This window comes from Agelaius tricolor, unplaced genomic scaffold, assembly GCF_023055355.1.
Source record: "Agelaius tricolor isolate 1412-34295 unplaced genomic scaffold, bAgeTri1.0.p SCAF_8, whole genome shotgun sequence".
NCBI classification, from domain to species: Eukaryota; Metazoa; Chordata; class Aves; order Passeriformes; family Icteridae; genus Agelaius; species Agelaius tricolor.
The window spans coordinates 18,211,461-18,238,015 of record NW_027269268.1 but is presented as its reverse complement, the minus strand read 5'-3'; the positions used below and the strand labels follow the sequence as shown (position 1 = coordinate 18,238,015).

Sequence of the window (26,555 nt, the reverse complement as noted above, 5' to 3'; positions counted from 1 at the left end):
TCATTGATAGGGTTGAATTTTTACACTGAGGAACTCACTGCATCAATGCTCTAAAGTTAGATCTTAAATATCCCACTTGAAATTAGTCCAAAAATCCTATGTTGTTGCCCAGCCTGCAGGATTTACTTGCACTTTAATTAGTAGGTGTGGGAGTAATAGCTGTAAGTGGGAATAATCACACAAAAGCCTACCTCTCTGAAAGATGGTATGTTGATAAAGTACCTGATGAAATATGTGTAAAAATAGAGTTGTTTTCTTGCCTTGTCTTACTGTTGTGCACACAGCTGAGCTATAACCCAGAATAAAAGTGAGGGTAGAAGGAGTTGCTTCTGGATTTCTTTTCTCAGAGCAGGGGAGGTGACTTCCTGTGACACAGTATTTTTGCTGAAAGCAGGTATCAATAGTGCATTTTTAATTCCTAAATGCTTTTGCATTGTAAGGCAACAGCATCTGTGGTACTGAATGTGTTGTCCTAACCCAGAGCCCATTCAAGGGATTTTAAAGGACACAGGGAAAACCAAGTCAGGACACAGGTCCTTGCACACATCTTGCAGAAATGCAAAAAATAATTTCTTGTGGGTATTTTTGCCACTCATCTATCTAGGTTCTCTCAAAACTGTTCTTAAAACTAATGGTCTGTCTGCCTCTTTTTTAACTGGCTTACAAATATCTCTATAGTTTTTTCAAAAGCTATAAAAATAATTTCTGCCTGTGTGCGTGTCTTTCATGAACAAAATATACCTGCTTTGAACCTGGCTGTGTGTCTGTAGTTGATTTGTACACCAGTTATATGTAGTCAAGGTACACTACAGATGTGAAAATTGTTTCAAAATTTTAGCTGCAGTTTAACAGCAAAAAAACTGGAAAGAGATAACATTTTAACATAGATTTAAAAAGTTCAGGATTTTTAGAAGAAAAGCAATACGAAGTGGCTTGAATTCTCATTCTGCATTACAGTTTGGACAACTCCTTTGCTGGAGATGATGGCAAAAATGGTTACTTTTGCTGTGTTAAAATAGATACAGAAGAGAAGACCACATCTGCAGCTTCTATAAACAATTACAGATCTACTGTCAGACCTTCTGCTGACCTGAGTCTGTGTGACTGTTGGAGTCGGCAGATTTTGTCTGATGGATAGAAAGTTTGATCAACAGAAGATGCTTAACAGAAATAAAATTTAACTGAACGTGGGTTTGTTAAGCAGTGATATTTGATGACTTCACCTATTTCTATGTGTAATTCTCCTTAAACAGTAAGAAAATCCATGCAGTCTGTCTCCAGAAGGGGTGGTGAAGATGAGTGTGCTCTTTCAGAGAGCCCATTGGTTGTTACTCTATCTGGTTATCTCCTCATGCTGAGGTTTGAGTGTTTTTTACCTGGGAAGCAAACCCAGAGTAGGTCAACAAAGTAGTTTTCCACCACAATTGGCTTAAAGGCCTAGGGACAGAACAGTCAAGGATGTATAAAGTCAAATCATCAGTTTACACCTCCCCTTAGCTTAGCAGCACTAAAAAGTGTTAATTGAAGGATGTCAGGCTGGCATTTAGATTTAGCCAAACCTGGTAGGAAGCATATGATTTCAGGAAGTTCTAAAGAGCACTTGCAAGAGAGAGGAGCTTGTACAAGTTGATGTATAGCAGATGCAGGCATACCTGATTGCTTTGCTGGGAACTGTGCATGCTGCTGCCTTCTCACAACCCTTGGGAAGGCTCTTGCAGTGTCTGTGCTGCTGCTGTCCTGATGAGCTCAAAGGCTGTGTACCTGTTCTGTGCAATCTCTTACAGGGGTGTGAGGTGGTGGGAGGGGGAGGAAGCAGTGTCTGTGCTCTCATTGATGCCTAGAAGGAGATTTTGTATTGGTAAAGATGAAGTTGAAGCTGATTTACCCATATAAATCATCCAACACATCAATGGGAGAAGAGGCCATGGGCAGCTTAGGATTTCTGTTTCCTGCATGTAACGTTGCTTTCAGTGGAAATGGCAATTCTGTATAGTCCAAGATGCACAAAATAAAACCATGATTTTGTCAGTAATGACCTGTGAAAATAAGAGTTTCTAGGAGGCTGATCCATTGAAAGAAACATCCCTAAAGTCAGTAAGAAATTTGCTACTGAATTTGGGGTTGCAAGATCACCATCTGAATTAATGCATTGTGTCAGCAGTGTTTAATAAATACTGATATGAAGCATGTCTGCTTCTTATAAAATGACTGATATTTTTGTGCATCCCTGGTACTTTTCAAAGAAAAGGCATTTTATACAGAATTGCAATACTGCTTTACACTGCTATTCAAGAATAAAAATGAGGTTTTGCTATTTTTATTCAATTTTTTTTCCCAGTTTAGATCCTTTAGGCCCTTTAAAGCATGACTTGACTGTGTTAAAGATACAGTATCCTTTTCCATTTCCCTACTGCATTCCTCATGCACTTCATATGTAGATTAGTAGTTTTTCAGCCTGCTTTTTTCTAAGGAAATGTCATCAGTAATCAATTTGACAATTGCAACTGTAGTACATTCATAATTGCATCTTCTCTGAAAGCCCAGCAACAACCTGAGGAGCTTCTTTTCACTGTAACCAAGGCTAAGGGACTTCCTAGTTAAAACCAATTTAAACAAGTATAAGTTGCAATCATAGAAAATCCTGAAGTGTTGGTCACACACTACTTAAAATACAAAGAGCTGCTGTTGCTCAAGTCCCAGCCTGCTATCACAAGGCTGTGTAGCCTAACAAGCCATGCTGCTAACATTAATTTATGGCAAATAAATTGATTCCAAATAGCCTGAGACATATATCTGTGTTTTCATCTTATTTAAGTTTTGTAGCATATCTTGTTTCATGTGGTAGCAAGAGCTGAAAAGGTTTCTTTTAAAGTATTACTTTTAATTTAGATGAGATTACATTTTTAAATGTTATAAAAATGACCAGTAAATTTGTGTGCCAACATGTTTATTGGTTGCAGATGTTCAGATACATATAAATGGGTGTAATTTTAATTGCTCTCAAATTAGCATCCAGATGCTAGGCCTTTGTGTTTGAGCTGTGAAGACAGTGTTAAATTAAAAATATATACTCACATTTAAATGAAAGGATACTGTGTCTTTAAGAAAAGCATTTGTGCTCTGTTGATGGACATGTTGAACCCGAACCATGAAACGTGAGAATTTTTACAACTACTTACTGTATGAAGTTTGACATAGTGTAGTTCCTTAGTTGATTGAATAAGAATAGCATCACATCATTATATTTAATTACTCTTATGTATCAGAATGTGTTTGTTAAATCTCATAATGAGATACTGGTGTAAGGTATTTCCATTTTTAAATGTGTACTAGAATTTTTTTTATTTCAGAAAAGCTCTGAATGTTGAATGTATGTAATTCTCCAGGAATGTAGCAAGTTGATAAAAACCACAGCCAAGTCCATCCTCCTTACAGAGAAAAAAAAAAAAGCTGGAATTTCTCTTTTGGATTTGTTTTGCAGCGTTCTACGTCTTAAGGCAGAGAATAGCCAGCCTAAGGTGCCAGCCCAAAGGTTAGCTGAACATATTTCTTGAAATAATTTTGGCAAGTTTATGACTTGGAGTTATGGCCTTGAAGTCATAAGTTTACATGAAAATTTTAATATGTGACAAGAAGGTAATTTTTTGTTGTTTTTCGTTTTTTAAGCATTTGATTTGGGGAAGATGAGGAGGGAAAGAAATTAACAGGGCTATTTTATCCCAGATGCCTATACAATGATATACTTATTTTCTAAAATATGACACTTTTTCCCTTTTTACTCCTTTTCTTTATTTTACCCTCAAGCCCTGTGCAGTATTTTTCCATTTCTGCAAATTGTTTGTACTACCAGCAATGCATTTACAAGCCGTCAGACCTAGGAGGCCTAATTTGCTTTCATGGCATTGAATCATGTGCAGTGAGAGGTTATTTTGGAATGGCTGAGGCACTTATTGCCCCCCACTGCCTGCTTTGCACTTCCACTACAGGTTCTCCTTCCCAGAACATGGAAACTTTACAGCCCTTGGTCTCCAGCAGTGTAGAACCTGGCAAAATGAAATCCACATAGTTTACCACATTGGTACCCAGGGCTGTAGCGGCTACTTAGGAACTGATGTGTCTCGTTTGTTCCTGGATCACTGGGGAGGTTCCAGAGGACTGGAAGCTGGCCAGTGTGACCAGTTCACAAAAAGGGTGGGAAGGAGGATCCTGGTAATCATAGACTCAGTACCTGGTAAGGTTACTCAGTATAAATTGCTCCATAACCTTACTCAGTGCCCAGTAAGGTTATGGAGCAATTTATACTGAGTGTCATCACACAGCACTTCCAGGATGGCCAGGGTGTCAGACCCAGCCAGCAGGGCTTTAGGAGGGGCGGGTTGTGTTTGACCAACCTGGTCTCCTCGTATGACCAGGTGACCCTCCTGATGGACGCAGGGAAGGCTGTGGATGTTGTTTGTTTGGACTTCAGCAGGGCCTTTGGCACTGTCTCCCACAGCACACTCCTGGAAAAGCTGCAGCCCCTGGCTTGGACAGGAGCACTCTTTGCTGGTTCAGAACTGGCAGGATGGCCAGGCCCAGAGAGTGGTGGTGAGCAGTGCTGCATCCAGCTGGGGCCTGTCACCAGGGGTGTCCCTCAGGGGTCTGTGCTGGGGCCAGCTCTGTTCAATATTTTTATTGATGGCATGGATGTGGGGATTGAGTCTTTCATTAGTAAATTTGGTGCTGACACTAAGCTGGGAGTGTGTGTGGATCTGTTGGAAGGTAGGAGGGCTCTGCAGAGAGACCTGGAAAGGTTGGATGGATGGATGGGCAGAATCTAATGGGATGAAGTTCAATAAGTCCAAGTGCTGAGTTCTGCATTTTGGCCACAATAACCCCCTGCAACGTTACAGGCTGGGGACGGTGTGGCTGGACAGTGCTCAGGAGGAAAGGGACCTGGGCGTGCTGGTTGGCAGCCAGCTGAACATGAGCCAGCAGTGTGCCCAGGTGGCCAAGGAGGCCAATGGCATCCTGGGCTGTGTCAGGGATGGTGTGGCCAGCAGGAGCAGGGAGGTCACTCTTCCCCTGTACTGGGCACTGGTGAGGCCACACCTTGAGTGCTGTGTCCAGTTCTGGCCCCTCAGTTTGGGAAGGACACTGGGATGCTGGAGCGTGTCCAGAGGAGGCAACGAGGCTGGAGAGGGGCTTGGAGCACAAACCCTGTGAGGAATGACTGAGGGAGCTGAGGGTGTTTAGCCTGGAGAAAAGGAGACTCAGGGGTGACCTTATCACTCTCTGCACTCCCTGAGAGGTGGCTGTAGTCAGGTGGGGGTTGGTCCCTTTCTCCAGGCAGCACTGACAAAATGAGAGGACACAGCCTTAAGCTGTGCCAAGGGAAATATGGGTTGGATATTAGGAGAAAGTTTTCACAGGAAGAGTGATAAAGTGCTGGAGTGGTCAGCTTGGGGAAGTGGTAGAGTCACCATCCCTGGATGTGTTTAACAAGAGACTGGATGTGGCACTCAGTGCCATGGCTTAGTTGAGGTGTTGGGGCATGGGTTGGACTCCATGATCTTGAAGGTATCTCCCAACCTAGAGATTCTGTGATTCTTTTCGCACTCCCTGTGGCAGAGGCACGAGTCTCACACAGGGAGGAGCAAAGCAGTCAGCCATTCATCTCTGTGTGAAATCAGCTTTGTTGCTGTGTTACAGAAGTTACACTGCTGAAGCCAGTGGATGTTTTATATTTGAATAAACAAAATATCAGTAGGACCCAGTTAGTCTTCGGTCACCACACAGAGACACTCATGCTATCCCATTTCTACCTGTTGGAATTCTGTGAACATATAGAAAAATTCAGGTAACAAACAGGCATTTGAGATGATAAGCACCATTCTTTAAGCAGTTTTAGCGAACCACTTGAAATGCAAACCCGAACTTGACAAAGCGTGAAGTATTTCTTGCTTTTCTAATTTTGTGTGTGTTAGATCAGATTTCTGCTGATTTTTAAGAAAGAGTATTTAAGTGTATAAGGATTAGATTAACTTCCACTGACTTCAGTAAATCATATTGATTTCAGTGTTACCCATGCTTAAGTTATGCATGCTGTGTAGTGCTGTTCTGAATATCAAGGCATTCATAAGCCAGAGTCTGGATTTGTCTGTGTGGTTTAGAAACACATTTGGCAGCAGTCATAGCCGAGGCAAGAATTCACTGCAGTGAATGGCCCACACTGGTTGCAGTTTGTCATGTTAATGTGCTGTTACCAGAATCAGAAGTGCAAACTGAGTAACTGATTTACTTGGGTAAGTGTTGGAGTTGTGCATGAAAAATAAGGAGCCACTTACTTAATAAAATGTATGTTTCAGATAAAAACTTGAACATTTTGACATCATGAATGTCACAAATAAGGGCAAATAATTTCTGAAAAAGTGTTCAGGCATTAGATACTACCATTTTGTCTGATGTTATTGTCAGTTTCTAGTTACAGAAGCTGGTCAAGGACATTTATTATCTTCCCCAAGAAATAGATTAAGAAGCATTGTGCAGATGAAATTATCTGAAAATTAATACACAGTTGTCCTAGTCAGGCTTATTAATCTCTGCAGAGATATATTCTGTGACTATTAATTCACTTACTTGGGAAGCAAAGTCACTTTTCCAGAAGTAATTTCCTAATGAGAGTTATGGGTATGATGTGTTTTTACCACCTTCTAGTAACTTTGAGGTGGGATAAGCTTTATGCATTCTCTTGCAGTTGTGAGTAATTGGAGTATGTAGTTGAACAAAGAAGAAATATGCAGCTCTGAAAGATCTACAATGATTTATTTTATAACTTAGCTCATACCTTTGGGATCCTAGATCAAAATTACTGTGAATAAGGTAGTTTCATTTTCCTGAGCATGTTTATGTGATTGCATAATTTATAAAGAATTGCAAAAGGTAAACAGTGAGAGAGATGTGAGCTGCAGCTGCCTCTGGGGGAGAGAAGTATTATGGAACTTGGTGTTGTGGTCTGTGAGCACCACAGGAGGAAGGCACCCAGGTTCAGGTGGAGGAGGCAGCCTAGAGGAAAGCTTCTTTCACCTACATGCAAGTCTTGCTAGAAAGCTGGTACTGGGGGGAATGTAAGAAACGATCTGAAGATGGGAAATGTGTTCTGCAATCAGCAGTGTAAGAGGATCCAATGAAGTTTTGTGAAGCTGAATACACTGTGTAATCATTTCTGGGCTGCTGCACAAATTACTTGCTGTGCCTGAGCAAATTGAATTTTAAGGAGCTGGGATCTGGAGTCAGAATAAATAGGGGGCTGTATGTTACTCAGGAAGAGAAGGCAGAAACAAGGCCATTCAGGCAGATGGTTAGCATAGTTTGGTTCAGATGCAGGTATTTCTGTGCATAATTTTAGGCTTCAGAGAGATGAAAAAGAAGTTCAGAAATTGGGAGGCAAAGCAGAGAAAAAGAATGTAAGAATCGTACCCAATGCTGTTTTAATGAAAAACACAGCTAGGAGTGTTGGAAGACAAAAGGGAATTTCAATTGCTAGGAACAGTCTATTAAGAAAGCTGAGGGATTTCCATTGCTGGCCACAAATGAAGAGGAATTAGTCAGGTAGGAACCAGGCAGTGCAATCTTCTGGTGAGGACTCCACCAAAGAGTGTTTGGTAGTCAACAAAGAGATCATTAATGTTAAAATTCTAGAAGAGAAGGAATAGAGGGGACAGCATGTGGTAGTCACCCATGCCCTCAAAAGTGGCAGCTTAGTGCAGAGGATCTGACCGAGTCTGAGGTGCACTTCCAAAGCAATAGTGAGGGAACTGGGTGCATTGAGAAAGTACAGATGAAATCAAAACATCTTCCAGCATTACAGACCCATAATGAAATTGTTGAATGTGTTTTTCATTTGTTGTATTTGTGCAACAATTAAAAATAATAATTCAGAATGGTTGAGTAATGCTTGGATAACACCAACAGCAAGCAGTGGCTCAGAAGATTGGTGGCTTCTGGCTTTTTCACGAGCATAATGCATGCTAGCAGCATGTGCACTTCACCAGAAATTCTTTCTTCCACTCTTTCACACTTGAAAAAAAAGAAAAAAACAAACAACCCATCATAAACCCAAACCACCCATTCACATTTCAATTCCTCGTGTTATTTTTACAGGAAGATTAATTTGTCCTGAAGTTTAAGTGAGACTTAAAATGTGGTATTTGTCACCTTATTTTTGGGGGAAAAGGTAGTTCCTGCCAACCTTGAAAAAAGGTACTCAGATTTATGGCCAAATAAAAGGCCCTAGGATACCTCCTTGAAGTTAATGGGAACTGAGAGCAAATCTTCACATCTGACCCAAGAAAAAAGCATTTAAAATTATCCAACTGAAGTGAATAATCATGAGACGAGAGGTTTTTTTTTATTTTTTGCTGATTATCTCTTGAATGAATTGGTCAATAAAGTGAAAAGGAAAGTTTAATTATAGTTTATTCTGTGTCAGAGATAAAAAAGCAAGACTTGACTAAAAATGAAAATTGCTGTGCTTAGGATTTTTTTTCTGTCCATGTCAATCCACATTCCTACCCAATGGGAGTTCAGCTTAACAGCTTTCAGAGAGTAATCCTTGGATGTGGTAGGTCTGCTTTGATACTGGTTCAACAGTTAATTAGCAGTCTCATTTTGAGTGGCACTTGTCTGTGCCAGTATAATTTTAACTTTTGTTTACAAAAGTTACTATTATAAAGAGTAGAAAGTTTTTACTGGGTTTTGGCAGTCCTTTTCAGACCCTTCTGGATTTCACTGCCCTGTGTTCATTAGAGAGTGACTTTCTCAACTTGGAGTAACCCTTCTGTCTACGTTTCCTTCTTTCCTAGTAGGGAAGCAAGTGTTACATAACAGGCTGAAATCCAGGGACGTGGGTTATTTCAGTCATTGTAAATGTGGGTCACTTGGAAGGAAATGATGGTTTATTGGTTGTGGAGAAATTCTTAAATTCTCAAGAGGCAAAAAGTAGTAATTGGGAGACTTTTTTTCTCCATTACTTCTGAGTCTACTTGTTTTCAAAAAAATGCAGAAACTCCATTTGTCTGTGTGTGAATGGAGTGACTGAAGTATTCTGTTCTGTTGTATCTGGAGCTTTGCAGGAAAACAAGTAGAGTGGAGAATTAAAGGACCCAGTCACATCAGCACATGTAGTGTATGCTCTGACTCATGCCAAACAGCTGAAATAATTGTTTGCTATTAAAAGAAATGCTGAAAGTCTGGCTTAAGCTTATTTTTGTACCTGCATCTGGTTGTTGCCAGTGTTCAAATAGAGCTCACTGGGAGTCAGTGAGTGGATTTGCTGCCTTGTATGGGCAGCTTCTCCTTTGAATAAGGATTTTCATGCTGGAGATGGCAGGGCTGGAGCTGACCCACCCCTCTGGGCCTGGCCATTCTGGTAGGGCTCAGTAGGGACCCCAGCCAGGCATGCAGACTTGGCTGAACCATCTGATTCTTTAGTCCTGAGCACCCTGCAAGGCCCCGATAAAGTTAATAGGAAGATGCACAAGCTTTATCCTGTGGGTGGCTTGATTCCTCATAGGAAATGCCATCAGTTTTATCTGTGGTGTTGGCTGAGCTACAGATGTTTTTAAGCCTACTGCAAAGCATTTTTTTCCTGTATATAGAAATTCTTCAGTTTTAATACTGTATTGAATTTCAGCTGTGTCTAAATAAGATTTGTAATGCTGAAGTAGCCCAAGTTTATAGAATGTACTCTAATAAACAGGTTTTCCTCAAGAACAGTGTTTGGCAGCAAACAAAGGTTTCCAAATACCCACTTAATGTGCAAAACCCCCAGTGTTTTATGATGACTGACTTTATGGACAGTGGTTTGCTAGACATTTGAAAGCTTTCCTTGGAATAATAGAGATTTTTGTCTTCAAGTATAAGATTTTTCTTTTCTCTAGCTGAGCTGCTGCTAATGTACAATCTCTGCAATTGAAGGAGGGACCAAGGCATAAAAATTCAGCTAAAACTAAAGTTGCCGCAGGTTCTTCTAACAATTACTGAACTGTTACACTTTACACAAAGTGATCCCATGGTATTTCTTGTTTCTTAAAAAGAACTGATTTAAATAAGTGTATCCCACTTCACAATAGAGATCTTTAAAGTGCAGTTGAAAATTCAAGCAAGTTTCCAAAGCATATTTATAGTAATTTTTTTTTCTCTACTGTAGTTTAGATCACAACTTTTGTTTTTCCCTGGTTGCTTTGAAGTCATTAAGTTAGTCTTCATAGTTCTCAGTTTACCACCATCATCTCTGATTAGACCTGGGTCTGTGGTGCCAGAAAGACAAAAATCTCAGCATCTAAATGAACTCTTAACAAAGGAGATCCTTTTTTCCTGTTGATGGCCATAATGACTAAAAAAGCGGTGAGTGTTTCCAAGTACAATGTTCTAGAAGTGTCTCATGGTGGATCAGATGCTCTTCAGTCAGACCTGTCCATTACCCAAGGACAGACTTCCTGAAGCACACCCTTTTAGTAGGCTGAGAAGCTCCTTTCCCTTACACTTCCATTGAGAGGTGTTTCTAAATATGAATCTCATTTCTTTGTTTCCAGACACTGTTTGTTGGGGAAAAAAAAAAAATTAACAAAGATCTTGCATTTCTGTTGCCTTTTAAGATACTTCTTAACAGTTGTGTGGAAAGAGACTTTGCCATCATACTAGGAAGATCCGTCAGGAGCAGAACTGTAGATTTAAAATAAGGTTTTATGGTCTCAGGATATATCCCTAATTATATATGTATATATACTACACTTAAACAAAAACCATGCCTGATAACAATGGGAGTCCTGAAACAGTCCTAAATAAAGGCAGTCCTAAAACTGGAGCAAACTCCTTCTATGCTAACAGTTACTTCTCTGGATATATTTGTGGGAATATCCAGTTCTGGATGCCTTGAATCTTATGGAGATTTTCAGAACATCAAAGGAGTACTTGGATGGTTCTTCCACAACCAAACCAAATATCTTGTTTGTTTGTTTTTTTTTTCTTTTTTAATTTTTGTTTAATTTAACTGTGTTGAACAGCTCGGCTAGAAGGCAAATTACATTTTTAAGTGCATTCTGGGAGATTTCTGTTAAATTATGTCCTCAATACATCTGGTTTTATGATACAGCCCGTTGTTGTCAGATTAACATTGCATCTGGATCTGGTTAGTTACTTGCAGATTTCAAATTATATTGTTACTTTATAAAATGAAGTTTAAGCTAGGGTAAATAGATAAATCCTGGTTACAAGGTATTCAAGTTATGCTACCATCTGATTTCTGTCTATTTTGTATCTATCTTGCTTTAGCAGAGAGCTCAGCAGGATTGTGTATCTGCATTTTGTCTTATAATGATAAACAACATCTTAGAGCATAGTAAATACTGCATTTTTCCAGTAGGTTTAATAATAGAAAAGCATTTCTAATGCAAAGGACTTAGAAATGCTATTTAAAATTTTAATCTGTTGAATGTTTTTCAGTTACACAAGAAAATATTCCTGTTGGCTAATCCTACATCAGCAAAAATATATTTGTGCATGAATTCTTATATTTATTCAAAAACTATGCTTTTGTTATTTGTTATCGAAGTTTCAAATGTTTGCTTTATGAATTTTGTTTGTGTCATATTGAGAGAGGTGCCAAAAATGCCTTTCTATTATTTCTTGGAGTTCTGTATTTATTTTCTGAATATAACATAGACAGTACTTCTATTTGTTAGGTAGTTGCTGTTTATTTCAAAGTAATTTGAAATAATTCAAATATTCAAATTATTGAAATATTCAATAGTTTCAAAGACATTTCACTGTCAGCTGTGGCTGGAGTGGAAAGATAATGAGTATTCCTCTGTTTGCAGCTATATGCCAGCCAGGGTGCAAACACGGTGAATGCATTGGGCCAAACAAGTGTAAGTGCCACCCAGGATACACTGGAAAAACTTGCAACCAAGGTAAGAAAGAATTTATTTTTGAAATTGTGGAAGTATTGTTGATCTCTGTACCTACCCCTACCAATGCTGTGTGTGTCCCCTCTGTTTATAGAGTAATGAACTCATATGCCAGGTCTGTTACTGCTGCAGCAAGTCTGATATTTGGACTGACTTTTGTAGAGAGATTGACATCTGCTGTGGGATGACACAGGGTCAAAATTGCTTTCATTCAGAAGAAATCATTGAGATTAATATATAGGATGTAGTTACCTGCTCTCCTTAATCAGAAGCAAATTATTTAAACCTTATGGTCAGGATTGTTGCTTTTTATAAAGTCACAGTTTTCAGATTTGAATAGTGGAATAATATTTGTTTCATTAAAAACCTCATAATTAATGCATTTTCATTTTAGTGTTCCTAATCCTGAGCTAACAAGGTTGCATTAAACTAATAAAGGGTCAGAGTAAGGATGAAGTTTCTCTTACTGGAATATCAAGTTTCATTGTTTGGGGTTTTTTTCTCAAAAGTTATGTCCAAAGCATGTAATGGTATAAAGATCATAGAGTATAAACAATTAGAGAATTGTAAAATGTGATTTTTAGACTTTGATGGCTAAGACATGTTCACACACAAAGATATCTCAATTATATCTCTTTTGCAGTTTTCTCAGTCTACAGGAAAATTTGTGCATTTTCTGAGTGCTGAGAAAAGTATGGTAGAAAAGTGTGATATTTAGAATGATTTTCTTTAAGGATGTATTCTGATGTTGCTAAATTTCTTATGACAGTTTGATTTTTAGACTAAGTTATTTTCTTTAAAAATAGATACGTATTTATTTTCAGATTTACTAATCCTTCTCAAACTGATGTGAAAATGTGTGCTGTGTTTTTCAGTTTTCTCAAAAGTTTCCATCATCTCTTATATTATCCTCTCTTTTTTCCCCCCTTACTCTGGGCTGACATTTTAAAGGATGCGTTGTTTTGATTTTATTCTACACGTTTTCATCAATCCAAAGCAATTTTAGAAAACAGTGCAGTGAACTACACACACTTAGATGTGTGTGTAACAGTTTTTATAGGTAGTCAATAGTTTAACAATATTGAAAAAATGCTTTGCAAATTGCTGGAGGCTTCAGTTTTGAACTAAACTATTTACTTGCCACTAAATGCTAAGGAAGGAAAAATGTGATGGGTTATCAAAGGAAGCACTTTGGGCAATTTTGATGAAATATTCTTGCATGGTGCTGGTTACAAAGCTTCCCTGGCAGATGTAGACGAGGTTTCTGAGATGCCAGCTGACTGTGGTGCCCCAAATGTGCACCAGTTCAGGTGGCTGCTGCTGCTCTACTGCATGGTGGGACCCTGGAGCTGTTCCTGGGGTCATGATCTGTGTTCTTGCTGTGTGCTGATTCAGTGTTTGGATGAGGCTTGAAAGTGTGCAGTGAATGCAGAGTCTGCTTTTGCTGGGAGGAGATTCAAATGGCACGGGATAAATGTGACCTATTTTGTTATAATACAACACCTTAATACAGCACCTGCCCTGTTCAACCTGTGGCCCATTTTCTCAGTCCTGTTCTAGAATAGTAACAGGAGTAACAATGTTGGCAGAGAAGATGTTGGAGTTCCCTGCAGAGATGGAAGTGTTTCTAGCATGCGTGGATCTGGGCTGTAAAGTATGCTCATGTTCCTAGTGAAAGGCTTTCTTGGAGTACAAGCTCTGATAAACAGGCTTTACATCTCTTCTGTTCATGTGCCCAATGGGTCAGGCTGTGTTCTTTGTTATAAACCTGATCCAGGAGATCAGCCCAGCCTCACAGCAGAGCTGTTCAGCCCTGACTGTGTGATGATGCTGAATGCTTGTCCTTTTCCAGTGGTACTGCAGCTGCTTGACAATCCATACCTCACTTTAGATCACTCAGAAGTTAAGACTACCTGATACTTTTTTAATTATGTTGCTATCCTCAGCAATCAAATTGCAGTGGCTGCACAAGAGCTAACCTTGTGTTCTCCCTACAGCATTCATATCTCCTGAATAGCTTTGGTGTTTCCCTTCTGGCTTTTTGATCCCAGCTTTACAGCTGTAAGCAGTGAAGAAACAAACTGAGCCACTTGAGAGAAAGTACCCTCTGCCACCTCTCTTAATTTATAGTGATAACAACAGAGCTCATACTTTCCAAATGTGTTCATCAGAAACACTTTTCTGGTAGCTGCTCTTGAAGAAAATACAGATAATATTCAGTAAGACAAATATAAATAAATGTAATTTTTGCTAGAAATCTAAAGCACATGCAGGTTAACTTTCTTTGGCTGGAAAGGTTGTCTTTATCCAAAAAAATCTAAGGCTGCTTTTCTGTAACTTTTAATTCTCTTACCTTGTTTGTTCTAGGAAAATGATGCAAAGTTCACTGCTTGAAATTCTTGTCAGCACTTGATATGTATGTATATTTATTAAGTGAAGTAATGCATATTGCCATGTTTTTATTATGCCTTCTCCCTATCCTATGAAGATGTGCAGCTGTACACAAGTCTACTTGGTCAGAGCAGGGAAGCTCTTGTGTTCCACCCCCTGGATCATCCTGCAGGAAATGTAGCAGTGAGGGGTGAGGTGCTCCTGTGTCTCAGGTGTTGTGCTCCTCCTCTCTGCACGGCTTCAAACAGGAGTGCAATTTCCTGCAAAGGGAGTGGAGGCTGATAGACCCATCAATGGCTGGGATGTGAAAGCTCAACCTGCAGTACCCTTAGCATGCAGAGCAAATAATTGGTTGTATTTCCTTGGTGCTGTTGTGTGCGTTTTGAAAAGTTTTGGCTCTTCCATACTCGTGGTTGTCACTTGCATTGTTTCTCTCCTCTGCACTTCTTTCAGAGCACGCCCTTTTCCTTTTCTGAGTTCCTGTGTAAAGTGGTAGTGATGGAAATTGTTTATCAGGTTAGATAAAGACAAAACTGTGATTTAGATGAAGTTGGAAGTTGTAGAAAAGGAGGGCTAAAAAAATTCAATTTGTCAGCTGTTGATTAGTCAGACTAAGTGAACAGAACTGTTCAGGTGATAGATATCTCTTATGAAGTTGACATGGTAGTATGATTGCAATTGCTAGAAATGAAAGCTGATTTACTGTTTATATTATGGTGATAACAGTGTAATTTTTCTACTTGGTTTCTGGTCCTTGGATTTCTATTTTCAGAGTTGGGTAAATGTGATATTGAATGTTTAACTTCAGTGTGGCCTGATCCAAGTTACGTGATAGGCAAAAAAGGCAGAAAAAGTCTTGAGTGCTGAAGTCTGCAGAAGCAAATTAAAAGAAAATAGCAGAGGGCATTGAATCTGCTTAGAAATAAGTGGCCCGTTGTTGGGTGTGCACTGAAGTTGGTCCAAGGCCATGTGTGGTGCAGTGCAGCAGTCAAAGGAGTCACATCTGGGTTTGCCAGCATAACACTCTGTCCTTCCCTCGCACTCACATTTCATTTAATTCCTTTAGATATAAAATACCTGTGCTCAGCAGCTTGTCTTGGTTATAAACCTGCTTCCAATAGTGGCCAAAACAGTCAGTCTGCTTTTATGTACTCTACTGCCTGGGATTACTTTGAAATCAAGAGTGCTGGTTTTGCATTGGCTGTCAATTGTAGGCAATGTGGGAAATTAAAATATTGAAAAATGAAATTCTCAAATCCAGGACACTGAGTGGACATTCCCACAAAGAAATTAAATGGATTTGTTTAACTTTTTAATAGTGTTGCACTTTATACTATTCTCATAGTATGTCACTAATAGGTGTCTATTTGTCAATACCAGAGCTTTCATTTCTGTACTAAGAATACTTTGTATCAAGTGGTGGTGTATAATTCAGTGTCCTGTAAAAGGATCCAGTATTTTAAGGCTCATAATGTAATTTATACTCTGTGCAGGGTGATATACTGGGAATAGTCGTAAATTCTTATTTGCAGCTTTGAGTCTGTGGTCATAACTCTGGAAGTAAGTGCATGACAGTTCTTTAGTAGTCAGGAGAATCTAAACTTAGGATCTGAAGTGCAGTGGAATTTAAACACTAGAACTTAACACATGGCAGTGTTAAAATCCTGCCCTGTCAACTTAATTTCAGTGTTACTTTTCCTTATTCTGTCCCTACTTCTAGTTAAATATTTTAAACTTACCTCTGTTATACCTTTATTTTGTAAAGTGATTATTTTTGTAGAAAATAGGAAGAATACAAATATTTTAGACTAAGAGAACTTTTTTTCTCTTACTTCAAAATTATGGCTGTCAGTGAACTTCAGTATATTCAATACTATGGGTTCCTTGGGGATACATTTATGAATTGAAATCAAATGCTAACAGAGTTTTTGAATGTAACAATGACTTTTTTAACAGACACATTGCATGCATAATAAATATATTAATAGAGCTATACTGTCTGTCAGGAACTGCCTACTTGTGGTATGCTTTACAGAAAAATGAAAAAACAATTTTTATTTTTTTGTGCTGCCAAGAGAAGTTTGCCTTTCAAAACGTGAACTTTCATCTGCTTATTATTGGAGATTTTTATGTACACCTTTTTTTTCACGTGAAGGCTTCCACAATGAGAACTTGTCCTTGCCCTGTAGCATAATCATCTGCTGCATTTCCATTTGGCCTAGGCATATACCCATAGTCACAACTCCCAGCAGAGGACCCTGCTTTCACAGGACAAAATGTACTTTCTTCTACAGCTGTTTCTCTCAAACCCAGGAGGTACTTTCTTGGCAGTGTGGCATTGGTGCCTGCTGTGAGAAGAATACTCTCCTTGCAACTCCTGAAACTTTTTCCAGCTCCCAAAGAGTGAGAGCTGCAAAGGGATGCTGTCTCTGCAGCACGTGGTCCCCAGGAAGATGGCAGAGGTGGTCATCACTCCTTCTTTATCATGCACAGGTCATGCCCTTATTTGGCAATCTTTCCTCACTGAAGTCCTGCTTAGGCTCACTTGATCTTCCTCACCACTTGAGGAGGAAGTATTCCCCTTCAGGTTTTCTGGAAACATCTTGTCCAGCCTTAACAGGTAGAAATGGAAAATTACATCCCTTACTGCTGCTGTCTTGCAGAAGAGGGAAGCAGGAGGCATTCTTGTCCTTAAACATGCTGTTCTTCCTGAGACCTTGGGAAATGAACTAAGGGGAAGGGCTCTGGGGAGGGCCACGTCTGCATGATGCTCGCTATTCCTTCACCCCAAGAAGATGGAAGCAAAGTAGGTCAGAAGACAGCAAGTTTAATGATACATATAAACACTGTTAGGAGCTCTCAGGAACAGCAGTGACAAAACAGGCAACATCCTTGCAGCTGAGTTTGGATTACATCAGTGACTTGTAGTGTGATACATGTATTTTTCTCTTGATGGCTCTGCCTTTTACCAATCAAAATGAAATGGAATGTATTTCTCAGTTTTAGAATGCAATTTAAAAATATTTTGCCTGAAAACAGTAAGATGAAGAATGTTACTCACACAAACCAATGGATTGCAGAGTTTCAGGACAAATTTAAAATCCAGACATTAAGAACTTGTAAAATTCCAGGTGTAGTTGTCTAGAATCAATGTTTTCTCTAACTTCACCTCCACAGCGAATGTAATTTTTCTCACTCCATTTACTACACAGACCCAGTTAAGTTTTCGACTTTACTTCTGAAAAGTAATCAATAAATTACTGATTTCATTGCAACCATTGTTTATCTTTCTCATTCGGCATCTTAACCCTGAGCCTTTGCTTCTAGTCCACAGGAGGCATCTGTCACCTCCTCAGCTGGCATTTTATGAAGTGGCTACTGTGTGTGTATCTATGACATGATGGGAGCCTCAGGGCTTACTTTTCTCCTGCATGGATTGACTGACACTTGATATGATGGTGCTTAGGACTGGGAGATGGCTCTTGGAAAACTTCTGGAAAAAATGGCAATTCTCTGTCTGCAAAAGACCTCCAGACAGCGTGGTGCAGTATTAGAGATGATGGTTGATAACTCATTTTCTTAGGTCCTAACTGGCTAGATTTGTGAATAGATTTATTATTTTCATCTTTGTTCTCATCTTTGTTCATCACTGTGCAAATAACTAGCAGCAATAATAACTGACAAATTATTCTGGCTTACTCAGACAAAATCAACACATTCTTGGAAGAGAATTCTGAAGGAAATCATCTTCTTGTTTGAACTTCTATCTTCTAATATGGAAACTCTAGGCTGAATATTTTCAGTTCAAGCCATGAATTCTCTATTAAATTGTAAATCTGAAATGCTAGCCCTCATGGATGGTCCTTGACAAATATAGCTGATGTCAGATACTTTCTTTTAGTATTTTTTAGATTATAAGGATTGAATTTTCTCTGTGAGATTTTTTAGAGTAAGTTGGCATCAGCTTTCCTATCTTCCTCTGCCACTAATTTTGAAGCATGATAGTGAATCACTGAATTGCTATCAGAAGCACTGATAGTGATTGCAGAGTGATCTTTGCTTTCTCTCTCCTCTTTCCTCTTCCGAGTGCTGCCTGGTCCTGGACATGGCATCAATGTGAATAGTGGCAAGACATGGCCAGCCTGAGCTTGTGTGTTGCCTAATGAAGCAGCTGGCACTTCATCTAATGCTAATACTGTTATTTTTGAAAAGACATCTATGAAACCAAGCCAAATAAGCTGTTTGGCTGGAGGGATGAACAGTGCTTCGTGCAGGATGTTTTAGATGCTTGCTATCAGCTGAGCTGCGTATAAAAAGCTAATTGCTGTGTTTTTCCTTCCTCCTCCAGCAGCTTGAACTGGCAGTTTTTCCACGCATGCCTGGTGTGTTTTCTTCTCCCACCCTCTTCCCTTGTGCCCTTCATTTCAGATCTGAATGAGTGTGGACTAAAGCCACGGCCGTGCAAGCACCGCTGTATGAACACCTACGGCAGCTACAAGTGCTACTGCCTGAATGGCTACGTGCTCATGCCAGATGGAACCTGCTCAAGTACGGCCAGCCTCGCTGCTTGCTCTCTCCCAGCTTCCCAAAGTCCCTGCTGGAATTTCCCTGGACAACTTCTATGAAATGAAAATGAGTCCCCAAGTAAAACATTAATCCTCCTGGAAATTAGGCAGCTGCACAAGATGAGCTCTTTTTTTTCCCTAGTCAAATTAGGCTGAAAAAAACCAGGAGCAATTGTTTTGATTTTTATTAGTTTTATTGAAAGTTTCCCCCAGAGCATTCTTCAGTGCTGTAAATCACTGCTAATTGGCCTTTGAGGACAAGTGCTTGCAGTTTTCATTGCAGCAAGACACCTGCATTTCTGCTGCCTTTTGGCCTTATGAATGTAAAATCTTTAATGCTGCAGATGTTCGTTGTTTGACTGGTATAAAAATTGTACTGCCATCTCTCCAGGGATCAGGTTCCTACTTGTTCCTGTAAAAACAGTTACTTTGAATATCTGGATAGAGGGGAGGGGAGAGAAATTACCTTCAATTAGAGATACTCCATTTTTAAAATAGCAGTAACTGTCCAGAAGAGTCTTTAGTACATATTAGGCTACATATTCTGCAGACTCCACTCAATAATAACTTACTACAATAACAACTTATTACAACTGGGGTAGTTTTCTCTTTTTTTTTTTTTTAATTTTCTAAGAGAAGTAGTTTGCGGAAAGAAAAATTTTACTAGCAGATGTTTTTTCTCTTTAAAGGATACAAGCATTTTCCCACTTTTATCATAAATATGTGATGTCTTAAATCTCCAAAATTCTCAGTCACTTTGTAGCACTGATCGTAGTCTTTATCTGAATGTGTTCAATCATTTTTCTCCAGATGCCCTTTCTTGCCTGATGGCAAACTGCCAGTATGGCTGTGACGTGCTGAAAGGGGAGGTGCGCTGCCGCTGTCCTTCTCCAGGGCTGCAGCTTGGGCCTGATGGCAGGACCTGTGTAGGTACGTGATCAAATGTAGATTTAAAAATTTTAATTTTTTTTTTTCTCCAGTATGCTTTTATCCTAGCACAGAATGCACTTCAAGAGAGTTTATCAGAGGTACTTAGAATGCATGGAACAGGCAGTTTAAAGTTGTTAATAATGAGAGTAGTAATAGGGGTGTTGCTCAGGTGTCCTTGTGTCAGAGATTGCCAGTGTTTTCAGTCCTGCAAGTTTCATTGTCTGCCTAAAGCCCATACAGACTCCTTGGTATCCAAGCCCTTGGCCCTTGCCACTCCTGCTACTGGGTCATTTTAAACTATTGCTAACTCCAAAATACCTGCCTGCATAAAAAAAGGAATGGGGAGATCACCTTTCCCTCATACCCAACAAGGTGGTGCCTAGCTCAGTAGGTTAATTTGTAAAAATCACTGATACTGTAGTGGGGCAAGGTGAAGGTCTCTGCATGTTCTCAGTATTAGTGGGATTGAATGTGCTGTCTTTCTTCCATGCTGTCAAAACTCCAGGTTAAAATAAACACAGTAACTTAGAGTGTATAAAAGTGAAATATTTTATTGCCACGTTTGTGAACATGGAAAAGGTGCTTATGGTTAATCAGACTCTACTATGGTCTGAAGAACAGTGTGACATGTGATTTCATCAGTCATTAACTATACATCCTGAGTGGGATATGATGCTCTAGTGATTTCATTATTTATCTTCTCTGAAGTGGTACAATTCTATAACAATTCTATCAGCAACACTGAAAGAATTAAGAAAATGGGGACATTCTAATCATCCCTTCGGATATCTTGGCTCACCACTGGGTAGGTGTTTCTCCAAGTGCCTGGCACAAGGTGACCAAAAATTTGTTGGCAGAGAAAGGGACAGACTCTAGATGTTCTGATGAGAAGAGCAGGCTCCACACCAAGTCAGAGGCTTTCTGAAGTGCATGATTGGCACATCTGTGCATGGAAAAAAATGGAAAGAACAGGACCTACTGTTGTTGCATACTGAAGGGACTAAGTTGTGATAAATCCTATTGTGGATATTATGGCAGAGAGAACTTTGAAAGATATTTGTGCCATGCCATAGTAAGCTGAATGATTTTAGGTACAAATTCAAGAAAGCTACACCAAGTAAAGAAATTTGCTAGAAAAAATGCTTGCAATGTTCTCCTAGTGCTCATTTTTATATTCAGGAAAACTTCATACTTTGAAATAAACAAAGTGTACTTTAATGCCAAAGACTAACACCCAAACCAGTACTATGAAGCTCTTTGAGTTCTTCAGTGCAGTTTTCAAAAAAACAATTTTTTTTCTACCCAGAAAGGCAAAGAACTGTGTACCCACATTTTAGTTGGGTATGCATCATTCAGAATGACCTCATAACCTATTTCTAAAATTTCCACAAGAATTACAGAGCAGCCTGGTACAATACAGAGAAAATAGTTACACCAAGAGGTGTCTGTTCTTCCTGCATCGTAACATAATGTTCTCCCCTTTTTTGGTAAGAAGTGATTATGACATGCACCCTTTCTGTGTTATTTCTTTTTCAAGTTTGAGTTGCAGTAAATACCTCAAAGAGTTGAAGCTACTTGGGACTAAGGCTGTGCTTTTCCCTCATGTTTGTACAAGCTTGTCACTGTTAGGGAAGTTGTTGGCTCCAGCAAGGGTCTGGATAATGCTGCAGTACAAATAAAAGTGTAGGTGGTGGTAAGAAAATTGAAGTGTGCATTGCCTACAGCTCATGAGATCCCTGTTTGAGGAAAGTCTGAAAGACAGCTGGGAATGCAAGGCCTATTTTTAGCACAGGTGGAAATTCCTCTGGGCATTATTCTATTCTTAGTTTAACACTTGCTGAGCATTCCCTTGTTTAAAATGTTCCTTTCAGACAATCAATAAAGAGCCACCAATTTTGCTATAAAGGTAAATCGTATAAACTAGATGACAACAAAGTGAAAAAAATAATTCAGCAAAGTATTTGGTGAAAATGTGGATTGAACAGCTAATTAGTTGATTAATGACTCTTGAATCAATAAATCAATTGGTCTTGCCAGGTTTTTGGGTTGGGATTTTAATTTAATGAAATGAGCCATATACAGATTTCATTTTCAAGTGTTCTGAAATTATTTGAGGGTTGAAAATAATGATTTTTCACTATAAAATTAATTATTTCCTTTTTGTGTGTGTTTAGAAAATTGAAGATACAGCCTTGTAAACTTAAAAATTATGCTATTTTTAAATTAGTCTTAGGTTATTTTGTGCTTGGTAATGTGGTCATACTTGCAACAAGAGAGAGAAGCAATTCTGCTTCTCTGTTGGACACTGACCCTCACACTCATTAGGTGCTGACCATCACACTGCCTCATGTGCCTTTGGAGCAGCTCCAAATCCCCCCTCCATGCCCTGCTTTTCACAGGAAGCAGGTATGAACCACAGCACGTTGCAGCAGGCAAAGGGGAACAGCTCTACACCTTTTGGTCCAGGCGTGGATTGGCTTGAAAGGAGCCACAGTCACTGTGCTGTTTGAGAGCTGCAGGAAACTGATCACTGATCTTGTGGCTACTGATCAAAAAGTGGATTTCCCTTCAGCAATGAGCATCCATGCACCTCTTATTATATGCAAGTGGAAGGCCTGTTACATTTTTCCATATTTTTGCATCAGTTTTGAACAGTGTGTTGATTAACAACTCTGTCCTGTATCTCTAGGACATATAACTGCCTACCACTACACTGCTGCAATAATTTAACATAATTTTTGCCTTATGTGAATTGGCAAAAATGTGAATTAATATGAATATGTACAGAGGAAGAAGCAGGACATGCTACATTAGGTTTTTAAAGATCATAATCCATGCCATGATGAAGTATATTCAGTGGCTAATCTCATTCTTACTGAACTACTTTTTGAAGCTGTAGTTTAAATATTAAAAAACCCAACAAAAACCCCAACTAACTCTTAGTAATCAAGAGTCTTAAACTTGCAGCCTTGAAATAATATTTTAATAAAGGATAGAAAATTGGGACTTGTTGATTAAATTGTAATAAGAAGCATGATAGAGTTTGTAAAACTTAGTAGCATACTCAAAGCCTAAAATGTTAACAATAAATTCAAATCAAGAGACAGATTTATAGGAAGATTCAGACATGTGGAGAGGTGCCCAGTATTTGCCTTGTTTTCTTTCTCATTGAGGCCTTTACTGCACCATTCCAGCAATGCTCCTGATGGAGAGAGAGCAATCAGGCGGGCCAGGAGTGTGGGAGCTCAGGGGTTGAATCCTTTTACTGCTATCCTCAGTAATTCTTCATGCAGAGTGGGACAGTGCCAGCAGGAGCTCCTGGGATGACCCATCTGGCCATTAATTCATGGCTTTAAGTCACTTCTCTTGGCTGTGGGAGCCCAGCTTGGAGAGAAGCTGAAGCTCCATCTCCCCCACTCAGGTAGCTGCCCTAACTAACCAGCAACTTTTGGTAACATATTTTCTGTGCACTGGAAGAGGCTCTGCCTTGCTCAGGCCCCTTTCACAAGAGCAGCAGGGCATCAATCACTCGGCTTTGTTTTGCACTCTTGACATCGGCAGCTGAAGGGCTCCTTTTGGGAAAAGCACTGCATGGAGAGCAAAATCTTGCTTTCCCATAGATCAAGAGCCTGATAGAGCTGCAGAGCAAAGGCTTGAACTGTGCCCTGTAGATAACCAGCAAACAGGAGGAGCTGTGTGCGTCAGAAGCAGCCGTGCATGGCAGGTCTGTACCTCAGTGGAGAATTAGTGTTTGAGCACTCAGCAGCCTCTGCTTGGTGTCCAAGGGCTGCAGAGTGACTGGCAGCACAAGCAGCTTTTGTGTGTCAGCCTGACCTCGTCTGAGAGCTCCCAAGGCAGGGAGAGCAGCAGTGGGTGGGCATCAGCTGCTCCCTGGGCATCTGCCTGTGACCCAGAGCTGAACAGGAGGGCACAGCCAGAAGAAGTGCTCTGAATTACTGCTGGCTGACCAAGGGCCCTTATGAAAAATACTTGGGCTATTCTTTAGCTTTCCATTATGTGAAACCAGTTTCATTTAGCACACATTGTATTTTAACTGTTATTAAGAATAACACAGTTCCTTTGTTTCCACAGATATTGATGAATGTGCTACTGGGAGGGTTCTCTGCCCACGATTCAGGCACTGTGTCAATACCTTCGGGAGCTACATTTGCAGGTGTCATAAAGGCTTTGACCTGATGTACATTGGAGGCAAATACCAGTGCCATGGTAATAACAAGCTATTTCTCACATGCATGTAATAGAGTTGTGTATTTGAAAATTAAATTAATGCTCAAAGAGGAATGTTTATTTATTATGGCTGAAATGTTGAAGCAGGTTGTTTTACACTGCATTGGTATTTTAAGAAAGGGTGGATTATAGAAATAGGCTGTGAAAGAGAAGGCATGTATTTGGCATTCTTGCAACTGGTTCTTGTGTGGAAGTTAGTGGGGAGAACAGAGCTGATGACTGCAGGAATTCCTTTCCAAAGCTGTTTTGTCCTCAGGGTTCACTGTTCCTGGCTGTAGGCTTGGAGCAGTGTATGAGCTAAGGCTGTGTCTGAGCTGTAACACTGGTGTGCTCCATAGCATGTCCCAAGATCCAAGATCAGAAAATGTGCACACCCTACCCCCTCCCAATCCAGACTGCCCAACTTTCCTTCCCCTGCAGACAGGTGGGGAAGAGGCAGGAGTTGGGAAATAACCTGTTTTTGTCTGGACATGAGACTGGAATGCAGCTGGTGTATGCCCTTCAACAAAGGTATTCCCAGGTCTCTCTGCCTTAGTGTCACTGGGTCTCAACTGGTTATCATTCTTTCACTGGAAAAAAGATCATATGGAGATAATTTATGTTTGCCTAAGTATTTTTTTTCAGACAAATTCGTATTCAGAGTGCTAGAATTTAGAGATTTTTTTCATATGCCATTTTCATATGGCATATGAAACATTGCCAGCAGTTTCTACTTGACGTAGAAACTTCTATATAGATGTACAATATAGAAAGATCTTTTATGAAGAAAAACCGATTTAATATCTCTGTGATTAACAATATGCATATTCCTACCCTCTTTTTTTCTTATTCTGTCACCTGTAAGAAGTGGTTGTTAAATTGTGATGTTAAAGATCTCAGCTGCAATCTACCTATGGCATGTGTGAAGCTGATGCTAAGGTAAAAGCTGAGCAATACCAAAGTTTCCCAATAGTCCCTATTTTCCCTAATGTTTGCATCACCACATTGATTTGTGACTGTCTATTTTCCTTTTCTCACTGGCAAAAGTTTTATTGTGGGGTTTTTGGTTTTTTTTTGTATAATCAAAATGGTATTAATGTTTGGGGGTTTTTGCAGGGATAAGCAGAAGGTCAGGTTTCTATGAAGCAAATGATTTTTTTAATGTAAATTTTCTGTTGCAGATATAGATGAGTGTGCTCTTGGCCACCACCAGTGTGGTAGCTTTTCACACTGTTACAACACTCCAGGATCCTACAAATGCAAATGTAAAGAGGGGTACAGAGACAATGGAACAAACTGCATAAGTATGTAATACTCCTTTTATAACAGAGATTCTGAAAGTTTATGTGTCCCATTTTGTAAACTTTAGGGTACAGCTCTGTCAGGCTCAATTTCTCATCACTATTTTTAATACTAAATAAAGGGCTGGTGAATGTATTTGGAGTTTTATAGGTCTTAGCATGCCCTGGTAAAAATACCTTTCCCTGAGACATTTTCATAATTAGAAAGAAATTCACCTCTCCCTATTCACAGCTTGATTCTAGAGATTGCTTCAGGATGAGAGCAACTGAGTAAGCAGGGTAGGTCTGATCAAACAGTGCACATTACTCATACACTGTTGTTATGTACGCTCCACAACTGGCCCATTTCAGCAGCTCACCCCATCTACTCCCTGCTGCTTCCCAGATGTGAGAAGAGCCAGGAGGGAGGATTTCTCTGGAAGGATTTGCTGTTGGAAAATTCCCTTGGCCATCTTTCTCTTGAGAGAAGCAGCCACCCCCTTGGTACAGAATAAGGTGTTGGAGGTCTCCCATATTTGATGTCCCACAAGAGCGTGCAGCTCTGTGGCATCTGCTGGATCTTTTTGATCCTGCATTCCTTTGTGGGATCTGGTCTTTGGTGACTCACTGATCTCTTTAAAGAGCAGCACCATTTTTCCCCTTCAGCTGTAGCTGTCATGGTATAAGGTGTTCTCCCACATCCTGAGTGCTTGCAAGTATATGTGAGCACATTTCATGTGTGTTACTGGGACATGGTCCTAAGGGGTGTTTTTATATTTTAATATACTATAAATGTCAAAACTGCAGGGTACTCAAAGGGATAGTAATAAACAGATGGCTAGAGGGAAAACATTTTTACCTGCTATCATCAAACAATTCACTGTTTAACAAACAGTAGTTCTTCATTTTAACTGTGTGCTATACTTGAAATGCTTGTACACAAAATATGTGACTAGAGTTCCTACTGAGCCTTTTAACATCTCCAGTGAGATGTAAAAGTCTTATTAACCAATAGAAAACAACAAAACATATTCTTGTGTTTCATGTCTTCAGAAACTCTCCTTGTGAGACTAAGTTAAAACTTGTTGTCCTTTCTGAAACATTGGAGGAGATGGTGCTGTGGGCATTGTCTCTGGGGTGAAAGTGGTGCTCAGTCCAGCACCTCGTTTTTATGAAGGCTGAAAAATGTCTTAGTTTCCTGGCTTTTAGCAAAG

The 26,555-nt window shown here is 39.7% G+C and overlaps 1 protein-coding gene across 2 annotated transcripts in view; it reads left to right on the top strand.

Moving 5' to 3' along the window:
* The window catches only part of NPNT (nephronectin), a 49,605-nt gene that overhangs the window by 5,647 nt on the left and 17,403 nt on the right, over positions 1-26,555 (top strand). The window contains exons 3-8 of one of the 2 annotated variants that reach the window (XM_071431796.1): positions 3,482-3,532; positions 11,859-11,951; positions 18,768-18,887; positions 19,715-19,834; positions 23,927-24,061; positions 25,243-25,365. In XM_071431796.1, the coding sequence (XP_071287897.1) occupies positions 3,482-3,532; positions 11,859-11,951; positions 18,768-18,887; positions 19,715-19,834; positions 23,927-24,061; positions 25,243-25,365 (642 nt within the window). The remainder of the gene's footprint in view (positions 1-3,481; positions 3,533-11,858; positions 11,952-18,767; positions 18,888-19,714; positions 19,835-23,926; positions 24,062-25,242; positions 25,366-26,555) is intronic. The other variant, XM_071431797.1, reaches the window with a different exon arrangement.